The following is a 21,280-nucleotide window of genomic DNA, read 5'->3' on the forward strand; positions in this document are numbered from 1 at the left end:
ACATGTCAAAGAGTCTGCTGAGCTGAATATGGAGATTGGATTTCCATATAAGCTGAATGTTCCAGTCATGTTGCTGAGCCTCGTCTTTCCCAGATACTGAATACCCCTCGTCTTATGTTATGTAACATTCTGTTGGTGCTACCGGTGCTGACAGAGGCAGAACACAAGGACTGCTAACACCCTCCTCCTCCTCCTCCTCCTCCAGTCTTAGAAGGAAACGGAAGAAGGACAAGACAGAGCTACTGATATGGAACATAAGTGACAAAATCTCTAGTTACCCACTAAAGTGTGACTCTGGGGGTCAGGTGGCAGGGATGCGGGGTTCATTGGCGCGGGTGAATGGAGTCGTAGAGATGTTAGTCTATTTCCACCTTGTGATCTGGATATGCCGTCTTGATAACGTGATTACATGCCGACGCCGAACCCATTGTGATCAGATCACTATGCAATCTGGTCGATCACAGGTCAAATTGTAAACGTCGCCCCGCTGTGACCTGCTGTGATTGGTTGACCTGGCAAAATGCAACAGCGACGGCCCGAGAATAAAACGTGAGCAAGGAGGAAGGACGGGGTTAGATAGCATTACAGCCCACTGGGATCTGATCACAATCCAGATGTAGGATTGATCCCATAATGCATCTGTATGGTGAGGATGGACGTTTGTTGTATGATCTTTTTTTTTATCGGGCCATCAAAACAGATTTGAGCCTCACAATGAAACTTTTTTTGGTTTATACCGCTAAATATAGCCAAAAGCCAGGAGCTCGTCTCATAAAACACTGATTTTATTACACTAACACCTCAAACGTAATTGTGTTTCTCTCTCACACACACACACACACACATACCCTGGCCCTTAAATATCCCTCTAAAACATCTCTTCTTCAAAGTGTCACCACAAAGAGTCTCCCCAGCGTGCCGCAGAGCCGTTTTATGGAGCAGAACCTTGAACAACACTGTTAAATCATAGCAGGCAATGCAACTGTAATGGCAGAATGATTTGGTGTTTGCGAAGGTAGAAGCGATGATTATGGCTGCGTGTTATTCACCGCCTGTGCCAAGATTAGAAGGGCAGTTCCTCCCGTGTTTTATCGCCGCCGCTGATTTATTTTGTAATTAGTATGATTTGAATGGCTTCCTGCTTTCCTCCAACAGGACACACATCTGTGCTCGCCACGAATGTTATTCCTCCGAAAAGTCGTTATTTGCTTTGCCGAATCAATCAAACTCATTCCCCTCCATTTAGGTTCCATTTCCCCTCTTTCCCCTCGTTGTCTCAAAATTTACACTCCTCTCCTCGACGAGCCGCTGTCTAAACGCTATTCCATTTGCTTCTTTTTTTGGCGCCGACAATGTCATTTAATGAGAGGCACTTACAGTAGACTCCAACACAATTAGGTTTTACACGACAAACCTCAGGAGGAAAATTAATCTCTTAAATGAAATTGGTCTCGGTGCTCAATATGTCACCCAGTGGGACGCGACTTCATTTCTATTCATTGACCCTCTGTGAATTAGAGCTCATTTCCTGAACGTGTCGCTCCGTGCAGGCTCCCCCGCAGCAGGGCGACACGGTGGGCTTTGAACTGTACCAGCTCAGCAAACCGTCTCCCTCCTCCCATTTGATTTCAGGATTAGAGGCGATTACAGATTTGGGCTCCGTCGCCGCCGCGGCTTGGAGTGAAATTTACATAAAGCCGAAGGGATTTTTGGCTTGAAAATCCTGCCGTTCTTCCACATTTCATGCAGGGAAAGATGGGTTACAACAGTTTAGAAGAGAAAACACAGAACCAGAAAGTTAGTCGTTAACTAAATTAAACCTTTTACGGCGACATTCATCTACTGTCATTGGCTTGTATCCACAAATACACCTTTATTCCATACATAATGTTTCCTCTCAAACGCTTCTCCTTCATTAAATCACTGCAGTTCAACAACAAGACAAAGACATTTTCCTTTTTTTTCCCTTTGGTGGAACTGTATTATGTGTGTGTGTGCGTGTGTGCGCGTGTGTGTGTGTAAACATATTCTTGTCAGCAGCTCTCCGATGAAGAGAACACTGTGCCGCAAGAGCAAAGAAACAATGCAACTGAAGTCCTTGCGTGGTTGGTCGTCGTCCACATCCAGGGCAGGCGGTCCCGCAATAGAAAACAAGTAATACATATTTTTGTTTTTTGCGTAGTCATGAAAATATCTGTTTTATACAAAAATTAAATACAGTTACAGTTATCTTACATCTTTTTTCCCCCCCGTCCAAGTGAGCTCAAGCCTGACTATGAAGCCTCTGAGAGGAGAAGAAGAGACGCTAGAGCTACTTGTCGAGGGGGGCTTCTTAGTAATAATACATGTGCAGCATTTGGCAAAACAACAGACACACCCGCCAGCAACTAAACTTACCAGGTTCAACAAAGCACAGGTGGGGGAGGAGGGGAGGGGACGAGGGAGCAAAGGAAGGAGAGAACACAATAACAAGGAAGGAGGCAGTGAGGTGAGATGTTTGAAGATTCCCCCCCCCCCTTCACAATATCTTTTTTTTTTTCTCGTTTTAACTTTGATTGACACTTAGAAATCGTGTGTTAAGGTTTTGTACAGTTTTGCTCTCCGGAACGTGGGCGGAGTCTCTCCAGGCTCCAGTCCGCCTGCCCCGGGACGAGGGTGGCGCTTCTGAGCGAGTGTGAGCCATTGTCCCGATTGGAACAAGAGCACTCCGACTGTTTCCCGTCGTGAGATTAAAGGACGGCAGCGAATACACAAGGCAGGTGTGTGAGCCTTTTATCTGTCCGTCTGTTCATTCTGTAGCATTCGATACAGCGTGTCAGCAACGTGTCGCACTAACAACGCCGTCTCCCACAACAGTGACCTTGGATATACAAAAAGAGTTATTTATATCGTCCCTTATCCGTCATGTGTTTTGGGTTGAGGGTCTATTCCCAACGTACATGGAGTCTGAGGGGTTTGGGTTGAGTGTCTGTGATGACGGGACACCGGCTCGGCCTCTCAGCACAGGGAGACGATCAACAGAGGGAGGACGACAAGGGAAACGGCGTGTTGAGAGGAGAAGAGGCAGCGATGGACGGAGGACTGTCCGGAGGGTTGGTCGCCGCACTCCCCTGGGCCCTGGCAGCGAGCCCTCTCGCACAGGACGCCCGTGAAGCCGGGGGCGCAGTGGCACCGCTGATGGTGGTGGCACGTGCCGCCGTTCTGACAGCGCAGCATGGCGTTGTCGCACACTCGAGCTGCGGAGAGACAAAAAGCAGAGGAGTGGCGGGGAGGAGACTTGATTAATAGATGGCTGGGACATTGGGAGGGCGGGCGGGGGCGGACATTAACAGGCAAGGGTCACAGGGGTCACAAGCTGCCTCGTCTCGTGCTGACTGCGTCTCTAAAGCACACAGCTGATGCCTCGTGAAGGGTGAAGCCAAGGAGGATTGTTTTTTTCTTTTGATAGGAGGGGTGTGGGGAGGAAGAGGAGGAGGAGGCAGATATCCAGGCCGCATGCTGGCACAAATGTGAGACGACCACAGCCTTCCCTTCGTGCCGGTGTGTGTGTGTGTGTGAATGATCGTTCGTGACACAGAGTTCGCGTGGATATTTTAGGGAATACTTCAGGGAGCGTGCGGCAGGCGATCCAGTCGAGAAGGAAAGAGCGAACGCAGCCAGGCCGCGATGAAGGCGAGCTGAGCGATGAGGGGATGGAGAGAGGGGATGGCAGGAGTATTATTGTGCTGAATTAAACCTTGTCTCCGTGTTACACGCTCATTATACTGGTTGTACTCGGGGGCGAGACCGCGGCGTAAAGACTGATTAGGATTCTGCACATACGCTACATGACTCAGTGCTTAATGGGATTATGAAGCTGATATAAGCTGATGGAGCATTTAGTCGCTTGAGCAACTCGACCCGCAGTTACTGGCAGTAGAACCGGAGCGGATTGATGCCGGTTTGAATCTGATTGTACTGTTTACATGCAACTGCTCTTTATTAAGTCAGCAATTAGTGTCGTTTGATCCTCTGCAGCCTCACCGCAAACAATGTAACGCTTAATAAAATAGAATTAGAACATACGCAGGACTCCACTGTTTTGTCTGATTGGGACTGAAATAAACAAATATTCACATTTTCAGCGAGAGAGAGAGAGAGAGAGAGAGGAAAAGAAATCAAAACAAAAGGAAAAAAAACCCACACACGACTCAATTATCCTCGGAAGCCTGTGTGCTGGCAGAGGTGGAATCCAGGAAGAGTTAATATTTGCCAAGAGATTCCACTGTAATTGGATATCACTGCCTGCATAAATAGTAATCACATTTTTGGTTTGCAGTGATGTGGCTCACGCATCAGGACCAACCCCACAAATAATCATCGGGTGAGGCAAAACTGATTAAAAAAGGTTTAGGTACCGCATTTAACGAACTTAAACTCTTAACCTGGCACGCCCGCGTCTACTCCAGGATGCACTCTCCACGGAAAGTTCCACCCTTGAATGCTCCTACGTCACGTCTCTCACAGAGGTTAACACTTCCATTCCAATCAGGTGAAGACGACATACAGTATGGATTCTTTTTTCAAACGGTGCGATCAGATTGAAATCGATCTTTGTATACATAGATTATGCAAATGTGCAGTAAATCGATGTATTCAAGCATGTCAACGATCGTTCTAGATGGCTATTTCCTCACCCGCCTCCTTCCTGTCATGAGCCAATAATATCCCATTAATTCCATCCATGCCTTCATTCATCGCACCAGCAACTCTGCATGGCATTATGGGTAAGAATCGTCTAAGTGTCCTTTACATTTTTGTATAAAATTGTACATATTTCTTTAAAAACTATTATCTTTGTTAAATTAGTTCGGACTTTGCGTGATTTTGTGTGCAATTCTGCCAATCAAAACATGAAAATAGCTTGTTTTGGCAGATTTGCTGTAGTTTCTCAGTCAACACAGGCGATATGAGGGCAGATCCTAATATTAGCAGCGAGCGTGAGTAACAGTAACAGTGCAGCCGGTGGAAAAGTGTTGAGTCTACACATGAGCTTTCTCTTTGTTTGCCTGTGACAGGAGGATAATCGACGTGAGCTCAAGGAACCCCCCAGGAACACAACATCTGTAGCCCAGACGCTCAGGCCCTCGGTGTCTCTGTGGAGTCTGCAGCCATGACTCTTATGAAGGCGGCCGTGTCAAATAAATCAGCTGCTCTCTGCCACTCAGCCCAGATCTCACATGGAGCCACACCTGGAGACTGTGTGGAGAGGAGCTGTTCATATCTGCAATCAGCTCCTTCTACCGCACGGATTCTACACAAGGTCAGCCGCAAAACAGACTCGTGCATGTACAAATACATCTTAAAAATGGATAGAACTTAAAGAAATATCAAGATGAAGTATAAATACGGCTCATTTAAACTTTTAAAGCAATACAGACTGATTCACAGATATTTTACATCTTAAATAGATCATATTGTTGTTGTTTTGTTTAGCATTCTGGATTCATTTGGTCCTCTTCTTCTTCTTCTTCTACTTCTTATCTTAGCTGGAGATTACTGGCTCTACAGTCAATGCTGTGATGCAAGTGAACTCCACTGTAAGTACTTTTCAGTCTTTACTTGTACAACCTTAACTGGAACACACCACAGCTGACTGCCAAATGGAACAGAGTGTCCATTAGTACACATTTCATATTGTATAATCTAATATATATTGAGTGGCGCTGTTCCTTCTTTTGTGGTTTTTAGAGGATCCGGCAAGCTATTTATGACCCAAACGTACCCAGAACGGTCTCTGATCCCTTCATCTGGGTGAACTGCTGGGCGTCCTCGTATGCTTTGTGACTGATATGTGGGCGATATGACACCTCACAGCTTGATATCAGGTTGAAAGTTATAAATCGATGTCCTGGACCGTAGCTGCTGTCAACTTCTAAAGATCAGATGTGGTAGCACTAAATTCTATTGAACAGCCGACTCCTTAAAGTATCAGCTCATATCATGGCTTCTGCTATTGTTACAGGAATGGCTGAGTTTTATTACAGTCAAGGTATCAGTTAGAAACGTGAGGCCTGAAAGGGATCAATTCTACAAAAAACTATTTGAATTGATATGGGAGAAACCATTTTTTGAAATCATATTTATAGTGAAATTCTTAGACCTTAATTACTATGGATCCGCCCGTGCAATTTACTATAAGTGGAGGCAGTTTTCAGATACAGGATCTGCTAATGATATGCTGTGAGACAGAATAGTGTTGCCTCAATTACACCCGATCAATATCTTTTGCCATGATGTCAGCCTGAGCTGAAACCCAAGTTCGCCCCTGCCTCCTGTTATCATATTAACGTGAAGTCTTCCCATTAGTCACCACTAAAGGCTCTAAACTTCTATAAATTGTTGGCTGCATAGTCACACTTGACAGCAGCACAGTGATCCAATGTTGCATCAGTGACGGAAGAACAAAGGTGAAGGAAGCCTGAAGTGCATGTCCTCATATAAATGACTGCATTGAGTGAGTGTGCATAACAATGAAGCGCTTCCCTGCGTGGGTGTAGCTCTTATAAATAATAAGATGTTTTGGGATGCTTGATCATATCGCAGCTATTCAGGGCATTATAGCAGGTGGGATCTGCAGTGATTGGTTACTGTTAATGAGATGTGGTTGTAACTGCTCACTCTCCACCTCTGACTGCTGCAAACAGTCAGAGGTGGAAAGGATAGATGCATCATCCCTGTCCTCCATGAGGAGAAGGAGAGGAGAGGATGTGGCTCCCTTTCATCACTGAAAATCCTGAATGTCCTCTCTCTAAAAAATGTCTCCCTTCTGGCTGTGGGAGCAGTGGTGCAGATGCGACTTAACACTCACAACACAGGATATCTGGGCCTGAGGATTAGCTGGAGATAGCTGGAGATCAATCTACATAAACCCCCCTGGAGCCACTTCTCTCCTTTCCTCTCCTTCTCCTCGTTCATTTTTTCTCTCCCCGACGCGAGCGTGGCAGGAGCGGGTCGGTCCCCAGAGAGCAGTTTGGGTAATTAAAGAGAGGCCGCGATCAAAGAGGTGAGCGGGTTGCAGAGTTGGCCGTGGCGAGGCATGTGGTCCGTTCCCGACAGTGTTCTCACAACAAAGACTTTCTTCGTACGGACCGCCGTGTGTGTGTGCGCGTGTGTGGGATGAAGAAACCTCGCCTTTGAAAAACAACATTCTGCAGGCTGCTAATTGATTCTGCATTATACTCATCCTAACTGCAAATCAATAGCCTATGCATTATTGCTACCATGCTTCACTTTGAAGTTACAAAGCCTATAATCCTACCTTGGTTACGATTTGCAACACCGAGAGATGAAGCATTTGCCCGATCTGTGTAAAAATAGGAGAGGTTATATATCACACTGGGTCGTCATAGAAGTTCACACTGTGATGCATGCACAGATTGGTTTGCTCCAATAATCAATAGATCAGTAGATTGCAGGAAGACGTCGGCTGCATGCGGCAAAGATGAATGTATTTTCCACAAGACAAAGGCAGAGAAATTCATGTGCGTGTGTTGTTGTCTTGTTCTCCAGTGATTCAGGCATCTGCATGCAGGGATGCATGGTGGGAATCGTGCCTTCATAAAAATGTTTTCTCTCGTCTGGCTTACAGCAAATATCTTTGTGTGCGCAGGGCAAATACTCTGGTGTGGGTTGGAGAAATGAGTCTCAATAGTGCTCGTGCCAGCCGATACGCCGGCCCCCCGACAATGCAGGCGTCCTGCTCTGTGCACAGCCAGAGTGTCCATTTTAGCAAAGTCATTTAGTCTCATATTCCCTCTTAAAAATCGCACTTTTCTGACAGTGGGGATGAGCCAATTCCACTTGTTTTCCAATGCGTTCTCTTTTATTTTCGGCATTTTCCAGAAACAACCTTCATTATCTTACAGCACGCTATGAGATGCTTTCATTTTAAATGGATATTTTCAAAAGAGAGAAACAGAGGAAGAGAGAGATAGAGAGAGAGAGAGACGGGGCGAGCAAATCGTCTCATCCCGTGCTTGTGTTCACTTGCACATGTAGGATATTATTAAGACTCAGTTCTAATTAAAGTGGCTTGTCAGAATGGATTTGTTTGTACGCTAAGAAATATTAATGGTGATGTAATGTACAGCAGAAGCCATCGCTAAATGGGGAAACAAGTCAGTTTTGCATGCCAGCTTTAAAAAAATATTGGATGGACTTACGCACTGGTCCGTGATTACTGGGAATACCTGCAAGAGAACAGAACAGAAGAGACAAGCTGCCATTAAAACCTGCACTGGCTTTCATTCAATCACTGCAAATCTCTGCAAACTTCCCTTAAACAATCTTTTGTTTTGTTTGCGTTGAATAATTCAGTACCCACTAATGCTGATTATGAGGACCAGTGCTGGGTCCAGCACCCGCCTCACTCTGATCATAATCACATGCTTGGGACAGACAAAATGTCAACAGAATCAAACCTCCATCTGCCGCCAGCGTCTTTTCATCAGTCTTCTCCTCCTGGCTGCAGACGTGTTTGAATGATAAAAGGCTCTATTGTGGTCGAGCTCGCAAATCAGCAGAGTTTGGTTACATTAGACTGATTCATTGATGAGATACAACAGTTTATTTAAAGAATGAGCCACGCCCACTCAACCTCTGCAGCCAATTACAGGCAAAAACGACGAGGAAGATAAGATTGTAAAATTGTTGTAGAAAATACAAAAAAAACTATTATGTAAGAGATTTGAAATGATGGAAATTCTGCCTAAATTGAACGTATTATTCCCTGGATCTGGTCTCAGGTGCCCTCCAAGTTCTGTTGAAATCTGCTGATAACTCTCAGAGATCTTCTGCTTAAACACGGAGGTAACTAACTCCAACTCACAGGAGCCCAGACACCATCTGTGAACTGAACAAACCTCCTTGTTTGTGTTGTGTTATTATCATCAGGAAGCTTCCTGCCCTATAATTACTCCAATTTCTGATCCTTTCCACAGGATTCCTTTCTTGCTTTGTCTTCAGGCAAATGAGGGGCCGGTCGTCTGTGATTACGCTTCATTGTGTTTTCATTCTGTTTGCATCCCATTCATCACCTCATCACCAGTTTGGGCGCTGTCACAACAACGGCTGCTAATTGCACATTACTGCGGCTAAATGGAGAACGCAGCGTATCGGCTTCCCATGAGAGACATCAGCAGGAAGGAAGGTGCAATTCTTAACCCGCTTGTAATTGAGCACAAACAATAGTGGCCTTTAAGCCGCCCCGACGCATTCTGCAGTCTGGTCAAACTCTCCGCCGCGACCCCTCTTAACCCGTGAACCTGCTCTGGAACACGAGATGAGTTGATGCTCCCCGCAAAGTGGACTGTCAACATAATTCTAGAAGCGATTTCTCTTCTGTGCCAGGCAACTTAAAGACCGTCTCTCTATCGCTGGCTGGAGGGAAACTTTGGGTTTGGCTGCGGAGTCGCTCTCTCCTCGCTCGCTCGCTCGCCCGTAGCAACCCGGGGTTCTATTTCAGGCACTAATTCATTAGATGAAGGGTCACGTCTGTCCATATATCTGCATGTGCCTGGATTTGAATATGTAATAGACCTCACCCTGTTCCTACCTGTGAGACAAATGACTTCCATGATTAAAGAGGAAGACTTGATGACAGATGAAAGCTATTACACCATAATTACATTTTGCACGTTCAGCATATTTGTCTTGATACGAGGGCTGTATGTTTAATATCCTCATAGGAAATACGAGCTTCACATAATAGATAAAGGCATGTTATGGGCCCGGGCTTCACTTATGAGAGAAATAAGAATAATTTAAGAGAAAAGTGTGTCTGCTCCACACCTGGGGGACCAATATTGTTACGTCACTTCCATATGCCACATTATTGCATTTTACACCGCTGCCAAACAAGTGCTAATATTGCTCTGGATACGGCGAGACCTTGGTTTCATCAGTTCCGTGCAGATGCGTCCAAGTGTTGGATTTTTTAATAACGGCCTGTCAATCTGCCGGTGAGCAGCACATTGCAGGGAGACTCATAACACGAGAGAGGTGCAGGGGTAAAGCCGGCAATATCTCCTTAGAGTTCAAACATTCACACAAACAAACTCCCCCACACACATGCATCCCCACGCACACACACACACACACACACACACACACACACACACACACTGGACATAAATGCGCGGGTAAGTACAGACTCATAAAACACACAATTCACACAAATGACTCCTCCTAGTCATCATCAAGCAATAACCCAGCAAAGAGCCAGACAAAGAAGCACTGTTACCGCACAAATGTTCTCACACAAAATCAGCAGATCAATGGCAATATCACATCTCCGTACAAATCTAATCACAGCTCGCCGTCGGAGAGCTCAGACGATCAAATTGAACCTCCCCGTCGGTCCCGGCGGAGTGCAGGCGTGAGAGTTTCTGACTGCGGGGCTGAATGGCTGCCGACGGAGGACCGAGGGGCGAGATCTTCCACCATCTGGCCCAGCCTGGCCATCCACCATCTCAGCCCTGCGTGGCTGAATTAGATTTATTGAGGCAATGAGCCCCCTGCCTCAGGCGTGGGATTTGATAAATGCGACTCAACTCCCGTCCAAGATTATAATGGGGATAATGCAAAAGAGCACCTTCTGCCTCAGAGATATCTCATGAAGAGGCAGAAAAAGGGGCCGGCTCGCTCTCCGAGGTAGATAAGGAACGTTAAACCCGGTATTGGCAGGAATGCTAAAATCAGATTTGTTTAACGCCGAAGGAATGTGAGCAAGTTGTGGGGTAATAGGAAGTCTGCTGTAATGATTGAGCTCCATTATAATGTGTCGGAAGTATTCAGTCGCTTTAGCTGAGGCTGATGAGAAAGAAGTCAGATCTGATCACATTTACATCTTTTTACAAATTCTACAGTCAGAGAGTTTTGTTGGGGCCAGACTTGTACGTCAGGTTTAAGAAAGCTCATCAAGTCATTCCTGCTTTTTTCCGAATATGTTTTGGAGCTACATTGCGATCACATTTGGCAGTGTGCGTGTGTGTGTTGTAAACAGAATGTCTTCCCTGCTGGTGGAGTCACTTGGTAAATCAGCAGCGATCTTTACTTGTGATCTGCAGCATGCCACAGAGAAAGTACTTACATATATTTGCGGTTCCTTTGGGTATGGGGAGGTAGGAGCCCACGCTCCAGGCGCGGCCGTGGTAGTGCCTCTTACAGCGGCTGCAGTCGGGCCCCGTGGTGTTGTGTTCGCACTCGCAGCCCAGCTTCCCTTTGTCAAACACACAACTGTTGGCATGCAGGTTGCACTTGCACCTGAGATAGAAAGACAACAAAAGAAGATGGGGAGAGGTGAAGAGACATGGCTGTGAGCTCGCCCCAATCAATACCTTCTGTAAGCAGCGGCGCACAAAGTTTGCCCTTGCTATGGGATTTATTTGTCCCTTTCAAATTTTTTGACAGGGGTAAATTGAAATCCTGCTGGGTTTTCTGACTTGGTCCGTGGCCCCACAAAGCTTCATTATGCTCTCCTTATAAAAACACAAGGACTCATTTGTCCTCACACATTTAAAAAACACAAGGACTCATTTGTGTCACATTCTCTCCTCGGGGGCCGAGGAGAGAATGTGACACAAATAAGGTCACTTCTGCCACTCTAGGAGCAAAATAAAAGGCACTCTGTAAGATTCCCTAATTGGAGCAGAAAACAGTGATGTGATAGAGAGGATAGCCTGAAAAGAAGCTGCACAGCCTGAGAAACCCCCATCCTCCTCTTCTCTCTCTCTCCCTGCACAGTTACCACGGTGTTACGTGGAAAAAGAACCTTCAGGCTGTAAACCCGACCGGTCGGCGGTGCTGGTTTATTAGACAGAACCGAGGCGGACCTGACAGACGCTCCTGACAGGAGAGAGGAGAAGCCCTGACAGCTCTTGACACTCAACTAAACTTTTGACCACATGAAGCGAGCGTGCTTGTACTTCCAGTCTTGTGGAGAAGAGCACGGTTTGGTAACAGTGTGAGTCTCGCCTGTGTGTGTGTGTGTGTGTGTGTGTGTGTATGTGTGTTTAACACAGCGAGTAAACTGGTCTTGGAGGGAATGTAACGTTTTTTTGGGCTGAGGATTGTATTTAGCGAGGTATTGAGCTCCATCGGCGGCAGAACAGCATGTGTTTGTTGTCATATGAGAAATTACAGTTTCATATTCCATACGTATTCCAAATATAATTCTCTTTATTTGATTTTACTCCCAGTGGGGTAAAAGGTTACAAGTAGTGATCTGAGCTTCTTGGGGGGTGAGACGGGGGGGTGGGGTTGAGCATAAACAGTCGGGGATGAGGGGCGGGAGACCTTTGAGTGGATCTGACACCCTACCCCTCCCCAGGGTTCTGAGCAGCTCAGGGTTTCACATCATGCCTGTGTTTGTTTTTACAAAGTGCTTCCGAGGAAAGATTTCTCTCATTGGAGGCCGAGCGGGCGGGGATCTGTTGCAGCGAAGGCGGCGAACACGAGCCTGAGAAATTACAGCAGCAGTCAGAAATACATCCATTCTAATTGACTTCCTGGCCTTATGTGACATCTCACATTAAAGACGGATCACTGCAGGAAGCAAGGGGAAGTATGGGCTGATGTGAGCACCAGCAAATGCTCAATGAATAACATTTAGATTAGATTATTGCATTATTTCTGGATTTATCACTATAACTATTAAACATACATCAAATCTGCATCATTTCAGCTACACATTCATTGTTATTGCATGTTTCTAGTCCTATTTGTTACCGTGCAGCAACCTAATTCACATATTAACACATATCCTGGTCTGCCTGATGTATTAATAGTCTATCATGGGACAAATTCAGGTTTGTTGATTCATTAAACACATAAATGAATGAAAACTAAATATCCATTACGAGCAATGCTCACTTGAAAACAAAAAAGCTCAGAATATCAGCAGAGAAGTAATGCGTCACATTGAACTCTTGTCTATGAAGTGAAATCACCACCTTTCTTCTGGTTAAGTGCTTTTCTTTACAACATTAGCTGCCATAATGGACGTGCCTGAACACAGCAAATAAATGCTTGCGCTTCTCACCGCAAATTCCCCGCGGTCCTTCACTTTTTAATCAATTAAAGTCCCTGCTCCATAAAATTAATGACTTGGGTGTAGCTCCTCCCGCCACACAGACAGCAGCGGCTCCCTGAAGTCAAGAGCAATGAGATTTGACCTTCCACTTAATTAAAAACCAGCAAAATCTGGATCATCAGACCCAGCCTTTGTGGCTAGCGGGGCCGATAGAGTGGAGGATAAGGACCCGGGGGGATATCTGGGATGTGATGCTTTTGCCGCTGGCATTGTCATCGTGAAATCAGAGAGTTTTAATGTTTCCCAGTTTTGGTCGCAAGAGGCAAGAGATCCCTGTATGTCCAGCCTTTTGAACCGGCACCATTACAAAGACACATTTCATAAAGTTTTAATGACCCTTTTCTCCCGTGTTCAGCACAACCAGCAATTGGTATTATCCATTATCCAAACAAGTGACCCTCCCTGAGGATACACCAGAGATCATCTAGCTCCTCTGTCCTTCCCCTCAATTCTGCTTCTTTTCAGCTGGGGGTAAAATTGTCCTGCTCTTGGATGAAATGAACACTCTAATGAATGGAGTGTGTTGTTGTTTAGGTGTGTGTGTGAGCAGTGGGAGCCTCTACTTAACATCTCACAGGTCAGAATTGATGTTTCTTGTAATTACCAGTGTTGCTATGACCTCCCATAAGCTTCACGTGGAATAAATGCATGATACTTCATCATTAGGAGCTGGGATTTCGGCCCCAGTTTACATGTTGATCTCTGTAAAGGTTACTGCATAACGACATCTGATGTCAGACGCTTGCATGTGCACTATGCCTCCTTGTTACATGCATTCCACCTTCAGTGTGTGATCAGATCTCAGCTGGTTGGTTGTTACGCTATTAAAGCCCATGTTCCCCCCCCGTGCGTCATCATTTTGAAAAAGTAACACATTTCTTTGCGTTGATTGCTTTGCAGAGCACTGAACATATAGATTCTAATCCTCGGTGTGTCATTAATTTTGGCCGACAAACAGGAAACCTCCTGAAAGGCATTGGCAGTGAAGTAAGGCTAGGTGAGTGAATGTTGATATTGGGGAGCAGACAGCAGCAGAAGCCTGCGTCTTGGCTGCTGCCTAACCTTGGTGTTCTCCTGGCTGCTTCACACTGTGTTGACAGCCTCAGTATGTCTAACACGGCTCCTCTTCCCTGTGACAGCTCATACCAGCCGATTCAAAACAAGAGCGCAGCACAGAACTTGTTAAATTAGGAACTCAGTGAAAGTGCCTCATTACACAGATTTTACCAACTTTACCGGATCATCTTCAAGTTGAACTTTAATGCACCAAAATGATGGTATATTAATAACGGTGAGAAGCTTGAGAGGGACTTTTTTATTTTGATGATGTGCATGGTTTAGATGTGGTAAGGTTTATTTTCCAAATTCTGGCTCCCTTAAGGATTGTTTCTTACATAACACTCATATTTGAAGTGTTGCTGTGCTATTCTGTGGAAAACTAAGTGATGTAAAACAGGTTTAATTTGTTAATTTTGTTTGAATGGGGAGATTCAGTGTGTTTGATGCCAAAATGAAAACAAGGTCGCTTAACTACGTCAATGATTTAGTTTAATTTTGTAAATTAGCAAATCTGTTTTGCTCAATAGTGACTGCGACAAAATATCAAATAAAACTCTTCTTTCATGAGAGTGTTGCGAGCATTTTGAAATTGTAATCTTCTTCCTCTTCCTCTATGTGGTACCCTAACACACAAGCATTTACCTGAGAGATGGATGCAGTGTGAGAGCTGCCCTCTCAGCCATCACAGCACACTACACTTCCACGGTCGGTGCCTGTAATGTACCTCCATGCTGTATAAATACATACTGAGATTTCATGAGAACTTTCCGCGATACCTTCACCGGGAAAGCCGTGCATATCTTGACCTTTGATGGTTCAGACACATATGGAGGGGATCAAGGATGTTGGCAAAACCTCTGGCCTGCTGAAGTTTTAGATGAATGCTGATTCGCTGCTAGCAGGATGGACCTCCGCTACACCTCACAAAGGAAGAAAAGCTTGTTTGATGTCTTTCACAGGAGAGGAAGTGATGCGTGTGTGAACTCCAGGGGGAGAGAATTTCATTTAAAAATAATGGTGTTGCTGCCATCAGAGATTCCAGTCTAATTCAGCACCAATCTACCAGTTTCATATCATACAAACACACACAGGGCGTGGGATGTCAGGCTACATCTGCATCTTCTGCATTTCTCTACAATCTCAGCTTTGAGGCAATTCAATGCAAACTCCCCCCTGATTGATTCGTCTGAACATAAGTTGAGTTGAAGCTTGAATACCCCTGAATGTAACACTGCAACAAACGCATTCTGCACTCTTTTGGAATCAAATCGATTATTTATGTATGTTGTATGCATAATGCAAGATATGTCATACATTGATCCAAAAATACGGATTACATCAACATAATGTAATGCTGAATAATGTTGTAAATGTGCTGATATTGATAACCACTTTTATATGTAAACAGCTTTAATTTAGATGTTTAGGTCCAACTAAGTTACAGAGCTCAAAAATGAATTCAATATCTATCAATATAGTATCTATAATTTAGTGTAATGTGAGACCCAAAGTCTGTGTAACATTGTGGAAGGAAAAACAGGACAAACCATCTTCCACAGTCATTTGAACAGAACAAGATAAATTAAGATAGCATCATGGCTTTGACAGTGTCACTTGATATCGACTCTTTCCACGTCTCAGATTGCAGTGAAGTTTTTCATGAGGGCACTTGTCACTGAGTCGCCTCATTACAGCCGGCTGTGTCACTGTGAAATTGAAGGGCTCGATTAGGCTTGTTGTTGTTGCTCTCTGCTGTGGCCAATTTTGTCATTCTTCGGGGTGTAATGTAATACATCTCAAGCAAATTGTTTGCATCTCCAGTGGAGATATAAAGTAGCCCCGCCAGGGCCTCCCAAATTGTTCGAGAAATATTAGAAATGGATCACAAGTTAATTCCCCCGACTCCAATTTTCTGCTGAGGCAAAATGAAATTTGAATTTGTGTGGCTTGGGCCACCGACAGTGAAAGTGTGTGATTTGTTTCAATGACAGGGCCTATTATTGAGCTTGTGCATTGATGTAGGCGTACAGTATGGTAATGTCTGCCCCCTCATCCCACCACAGCCCTCTTGGTGGAGGGCCTGCTCATTCATATGATGTAAGCCGCTGAGGCAAGGAGGAAACCGTGGAGGAATCAGCAATAGGAGGATGTATTAAAATGGAAATAAGGGCTTGGCTGCATGTATGTATGTATGTGTGTGCGTGTGTGTGTGTGAGAGCACAAAAGCATGCAAGTGAAGGGGGAAAGAATGAATGAAAATCAGTTCTCAGAAAAGAAGGATTAACTCTTCATTAACGCAACAGGATTGAGCTTTTCAAGTGCGACACACGTGAACACACTCATCGTCTTTTTCTGTTACACTGTGAGTGTGCGCAGGACATGTTGATGACATTACTAGACATAGCTGCTGGTCCTTTGGAGACAGCTTACGTTCTGGCACCCATATATTATTTACAAAGAAATCCTGGGCCTTAATGAGCACTAATTAAACGCTGGAGACTGGGAGATGACTGGCAGAAAACATCGCAGCATGTGACAGACATCTGGTGGAAGATAAGTGAGCAGGCGCTGGCAGAGCCGGATAGAACCGTACAGCGGCAGCAGAGGAATGCTGGGGGTCATTTGAACCTGCACTTGAACCTGACTTTCAAACTCTGTCAGTCAAGCTTGCTACAGCTGTCATGGTTCACAGGCCATGGCTTAGAGGAAAAGAGCACAGTGAGCGCGGTGTGTGTGTGTGTGTGTGCCCACTGTAGAGTGGATAAAGGCAGCATATCTCTGCAGGCTTGTGTCCATGTGCAGTTGGTGACGTGCGTCTGTGAGATGGAACTATTACAAGGACAATTAGGGAGATGTTCTCTGTCCTTCTCTTCACTGGATGTTTATGTTGGATGTGGTTTCTGTCTCTACTCACATTCACTATAGACTCAACAAGCTAATTCAAAAGACCATGAAGAGTCTAAACACACTGGAGTCGAGACCTTCATCCTTCCTGATAAATGCAAATCTGTAGGTCCGTCACTACTAGCAACAGGATCCTTCAACAGATTCTATAATGGTGGACATGTAACCATATGTTATGAACATGCTGTCTGAATGTGAGATTCTCACTCCACCATTTGTTAAAGCAGATTTTCACATTTACAACATCTTGTTGGAAAAAAATCTCTTCCATAAATGTGATTGTAATAATATGTATCATGCAATCAATTAATTATAATAATTACATTTAACAATTGAATAAATCATATTTTCCTCACACAGTTTCCTGCTGTGTGTGCTTTGTAAGGCAATTAAATAGTTAATTTACGTCCCATATTTTTTCACGATGAAGAGTTTAGGTTTTAACAAGACCATGTTGAGACATCTGAATAAATCAGGTGGAATCCCTCCCACTCCACCGTCACTCACCAAAGAGATCTATGAAGATCTTCTCCACGACACCATTAACTCAAACCCTCAAAAAGGAATATTGATTTATTTGCATGCGCTGCCTTCTGTTCAGCCTTGCAGGTTCAGCAAGTAAGAGGCAGAGACAAGAAAAGATAAGCCAGAGAGCGATTGCTTTATCTTTTTTACAGTGCGACGGAAAATACTGACTTTACAAACACAATTCAAATGTCAGTGGTTTGAATGCGGTTGAGAAATGGCCGAGCACATTACACAGTAGATAATACGGTGTAATATCTCTGCACGGTGTTATCATGAATTCCAGAGTGTGACGGCTGAGGAGAGCAGAGATATTCTCAAGGTGCAGAGCGACTGTGGTGCAGTGTCATTGCACAGTAGGGCGCTTCAAACTTAGACTCCTTTAAAGTGCCCTTAAAGTGTTGGATGCAAGTGTGCTCCTGTCAGCGCCCACCTGGAGATGGAGGTACAGGATTTGTCTGTGGCTTTGAGGGAACACTGAGTGCAAAATAGCATGAAATGAAAGAACGTTGCTCTTTTGCTGCCAAACTTTTATTTCCAAAGTGTTTTTGAGTAACTGAAGATCACTACAAATCCATGTTATTGACCTTCAGCCTTTGTTGCCTTTGCTTTCAGATATTCAGCTCCTGTAACATTTATCAGCACAGAAAATCTGTGTGGAATTCAATTACCTCTGTTAAGATTAAAGACAGACTAATAACCTCTCTTAGCTTGCGGTCAAAAGTTGTAATTCCGTTAAGACTCTAACACAAGATTCTTGTGTAAGAAAGCAATACTTAAAGTGTGCGCACAGAATCGCTTGCAGCAACGACGGCCTGTTACATTTAATGGAATATTCTTAAATGGCCTTGTTCTGTAATCACAAAGCCAAACTTCACCCTAAAACACAGCCTCATTACACAAATGCTTAATTATTTATCCGATTTATACAAGAAAAAAATAACTACCACCCTCTTACACGTTCCTCAATGAGAGACACACAGAGAAAAAGAGCGGTAGGGTTCAGGAAAAATAGAGAATGACATGAGGGATGAGAGAAATAGCACATTAGCACTTATGGATTAGCTGCCTCTCGTTCCCAGGACCTGCTGCAGCCCTGCAGACGTACAGCTCTGACCGTGCGCGGCCTGCCGGTAGCGCTTGTGTCTTAATTAACGAGCAGACGTCTGATCAATACGCGAGGAACTATGGGGAGGGAGACGTGAAAGGTGGGACAGCACGCATGGTTCAAGGTTTTGTTTTTTTTCCCCGTCAATGAGGAATAACATCAGAAATCGATAGTGCGGACGCTTCGCCACGCCACACCACGCCGCGCTCCGCTCTGATGGCCTTACACCCAGGAGAGGACAGGAAAAAAAATAAGACCTTGCTTTATTTCTGCTTTCACCCATCAAAACATACATCACAGTTCTTTCCTCTGTGCCGCGGCTCCGACCCAGACTGAGAACCACGGGTGGGAGAGCTTAAGGTTATGGAACGCCTCGCCTGGCCACATGCCCTTGATTTGTTCAAAAACCTCCTAAAAACACATTTATTCACAGCCTCTTACATCGACCCGTGAGCGGCTTGACATTTTGTTTCATCTGTCTTACTATTTTTCACACATCACTTTATTTCCATTTCATCCTCTACCAACCAAATCTTCTCAGATTTTAATTCAGTTTTTATTAAGCTAGTGTCTGTCAGATTTTGTATTTATTTTGTCACCATGTCTCAAACTTGTTTATGGTGTGTGCGCTGGCTTTATCTGTCAACGTCTTGTTTCTGTTTTGCATTGCTACGTTACAAGAAAAGAAATGTCTTTTTATTATTAAAGCTTTTTTCATAAGCTTTCTTCTCTTAAATGAAAATTCATTCATCAGTCATTTGATTCTCTGTTGGTGTTCACAGCAGCAACTGTGTTAAAAAGCCGTGGTGCTATTTCTAGTTTCCCACAACTTTAGAGTGACTCATCAGATTCAACTCGAGCGTCATCTCGTGTTGTCTGCTCAACTAAACAGCTAACAAAACCACTCACAGCTGGGGACGCAACGCTGGAAAAAGGGACTGTGTGTGGAAAACAGGGGGACATCTGGTCTCCGCCGTGTTTGTCTGTCCTCACCACTATTTTTCAAGTTAGACAGTTAGTTAGTCCGAGCACTAGCTAACTTGATAACGTTAGCAATATCCACTCATTTCGTCAGAAAATTACTATTATAATTGCCACATTAATTTAGGCTATTACTTTGCGGATAAGGCATGTTTTGTCATCAAGTGTTGCAGGAAGTGAGCATGGTTTGGCCATTTTTTTAAAAACATTTAAGATCGGATTTTGTATCGTTTCCCACAATGATCTCTGACAAATTAACATGCCTCATGGACTGTTTCTGCAAAATAGTTCCAAAATAGTACATTGAGGAAAAAGGAGATGCCAGTGAGTTGGTTCCCTTTCTCCATTCACTGTGTTCTGGACCTCACATTCTGGGCGAAACCTCTCTGCTAACTTGTCACCATTCTTCCTCTTTTATGTGTGATTTCACTTTGAAATGTTGCCTCTTGTTCCCTTTGGTTTAGAGAAACTGAACACGAACTTGCTGTAGACGGTAGATGTGTGCTGGAAGTATCTTGCTGTGATATCATGCTGCCGAAGCCAAACTGGCTGTCTGAGAAACTGTCAAATTGGCCAAGAAGTGCAAAATACACAACAGATAGAAGCTTTCAAAGGTTTTTCGCAATCTTTTTTTCCTCTTGTAGCATCCTCCCTTGGGTATTAATTAATGTTTCACTCATTTGTACACAGTGTTGTTATCCAGTGCGGCATTTTGTGAACTCTGAAAAGGTGATTATACAATATTAGCTTTCTTTTCTAAAGCAGAAGTGCAAAATGAGGCAGACCATGGAGTATAGATGATTAAAGAAATATAGGTGGCATATTTATATCCAATCACATCACATTCATGAACATATCCTCTGGTTATCCCTGTGACTGAAAGTTTTATCAGTGTTTGTGGAGTATTCTGGGAATTCTCAGACAGGATGGCCACTCTATGATAAGGCTCTCACATTTGGATGTAGCCAGGAGGCTGTTGAGGCTAGTGGAAACTCTAATCTAGTCTGTCCCCGCCCGCCGCCATCACTGCCTTTCTAGTGAGTTAGTGATCCACCTCTGGACAGAAATCGCATGTTTATTTTCTTTTCTTTCTCACTGCAAACTTTTGGTGGAAAATTGAATTTGATGCCCAAGGGCAGGGTGGAAAATTGGGCAAAATAGCTTATTTTCTCCCGTCCCACCTTTTGCTACTCTTTCTAATGAATGGCAAAATTAGATATCTGTGGGAGATAGTATTTTGCGCTCGGTATCCGACATCGCAATTTAAAAACCATCAATTTATGTTTCCAGCATGAGCGTAGATATTGGAGGAATATGTCTGACTGTGCAATATGTATATCCGTCTGATAGAGCAGAACTGGAACCATCACATGCTGACATGATGAAAGCAGCAGGTGATCGAACATCATCAAGTTTTGTAAATGTTTTGTTGATCATTGTTCAATGGCTGATTTATTTTGAAACCGGTCCACAAAGATGAATAAGAACATGCAAAACGGATCCGTCTGAGAACACGTGTTGCTGTTGTGTGTTAAAGCCAAAACACTAGCTTGCTTTAACATTCAACCTTG

At 44.3% G+C, this 21,280-nt stretch overlaps 1 protein-coding gene across 2 annotated transcripts in view; it reads right to left on the bottom strand.

Annotated features, from left to right (window-relative positions):
* Window positions 1–1,899: 1,899 nt before the first annotated feature.
* Window positions 1,900–21,280, bottom strand: part of LOC142996632 (netrin-G1-like) — a 40,895-nt gene continuing 21,514 nt past the window's right edge. For both annotated transcript variants that reach the window (XM_076147632.1, XM_076147623.1), the window contains exons 4-7: window positions 11,132–11,304; window positions 8,205–8,231; window positions 7,301–7,345; window positions 1,900–3,236 (exon numbers count right to left, since the gene is read on the bottom strand). In XM_076147632.1, the coding sequence (XP_076003747.1) occupies window positions 2,998–3,236; window positions 7,301–7,345; window positions 8,205–8,231; window positions 11,132–11,304 (484 nt within the window). In that variant the 3' untranslated portion in view covers window positions 1,900–2,997. The remainder of the gene's footprint in view (window positions 3,237–7,300; window positions 7,346–8,204; window positions 8,232–11,131; window positions 11,305–21,280) is intronic.

Source organism: Genypterus blacodes, unplaced genomic scaffold (genome assembly GCF_046128005.1).
Source record: "Genypterus blacodes isolate CSIRO-AG114 ecotype Tasmania unplaced genomic scaffold, CSIRO-AGI_Gbla_v1 ptg000005l_1, whole genome shotgun sequence".
NCBI classification, from domain to species: Eukaryota; Metazoa; Chordata; class Actinopteri; order Ophidiiformes; family Ophidiidae; genus Genypterus; species Genypterus blacodes.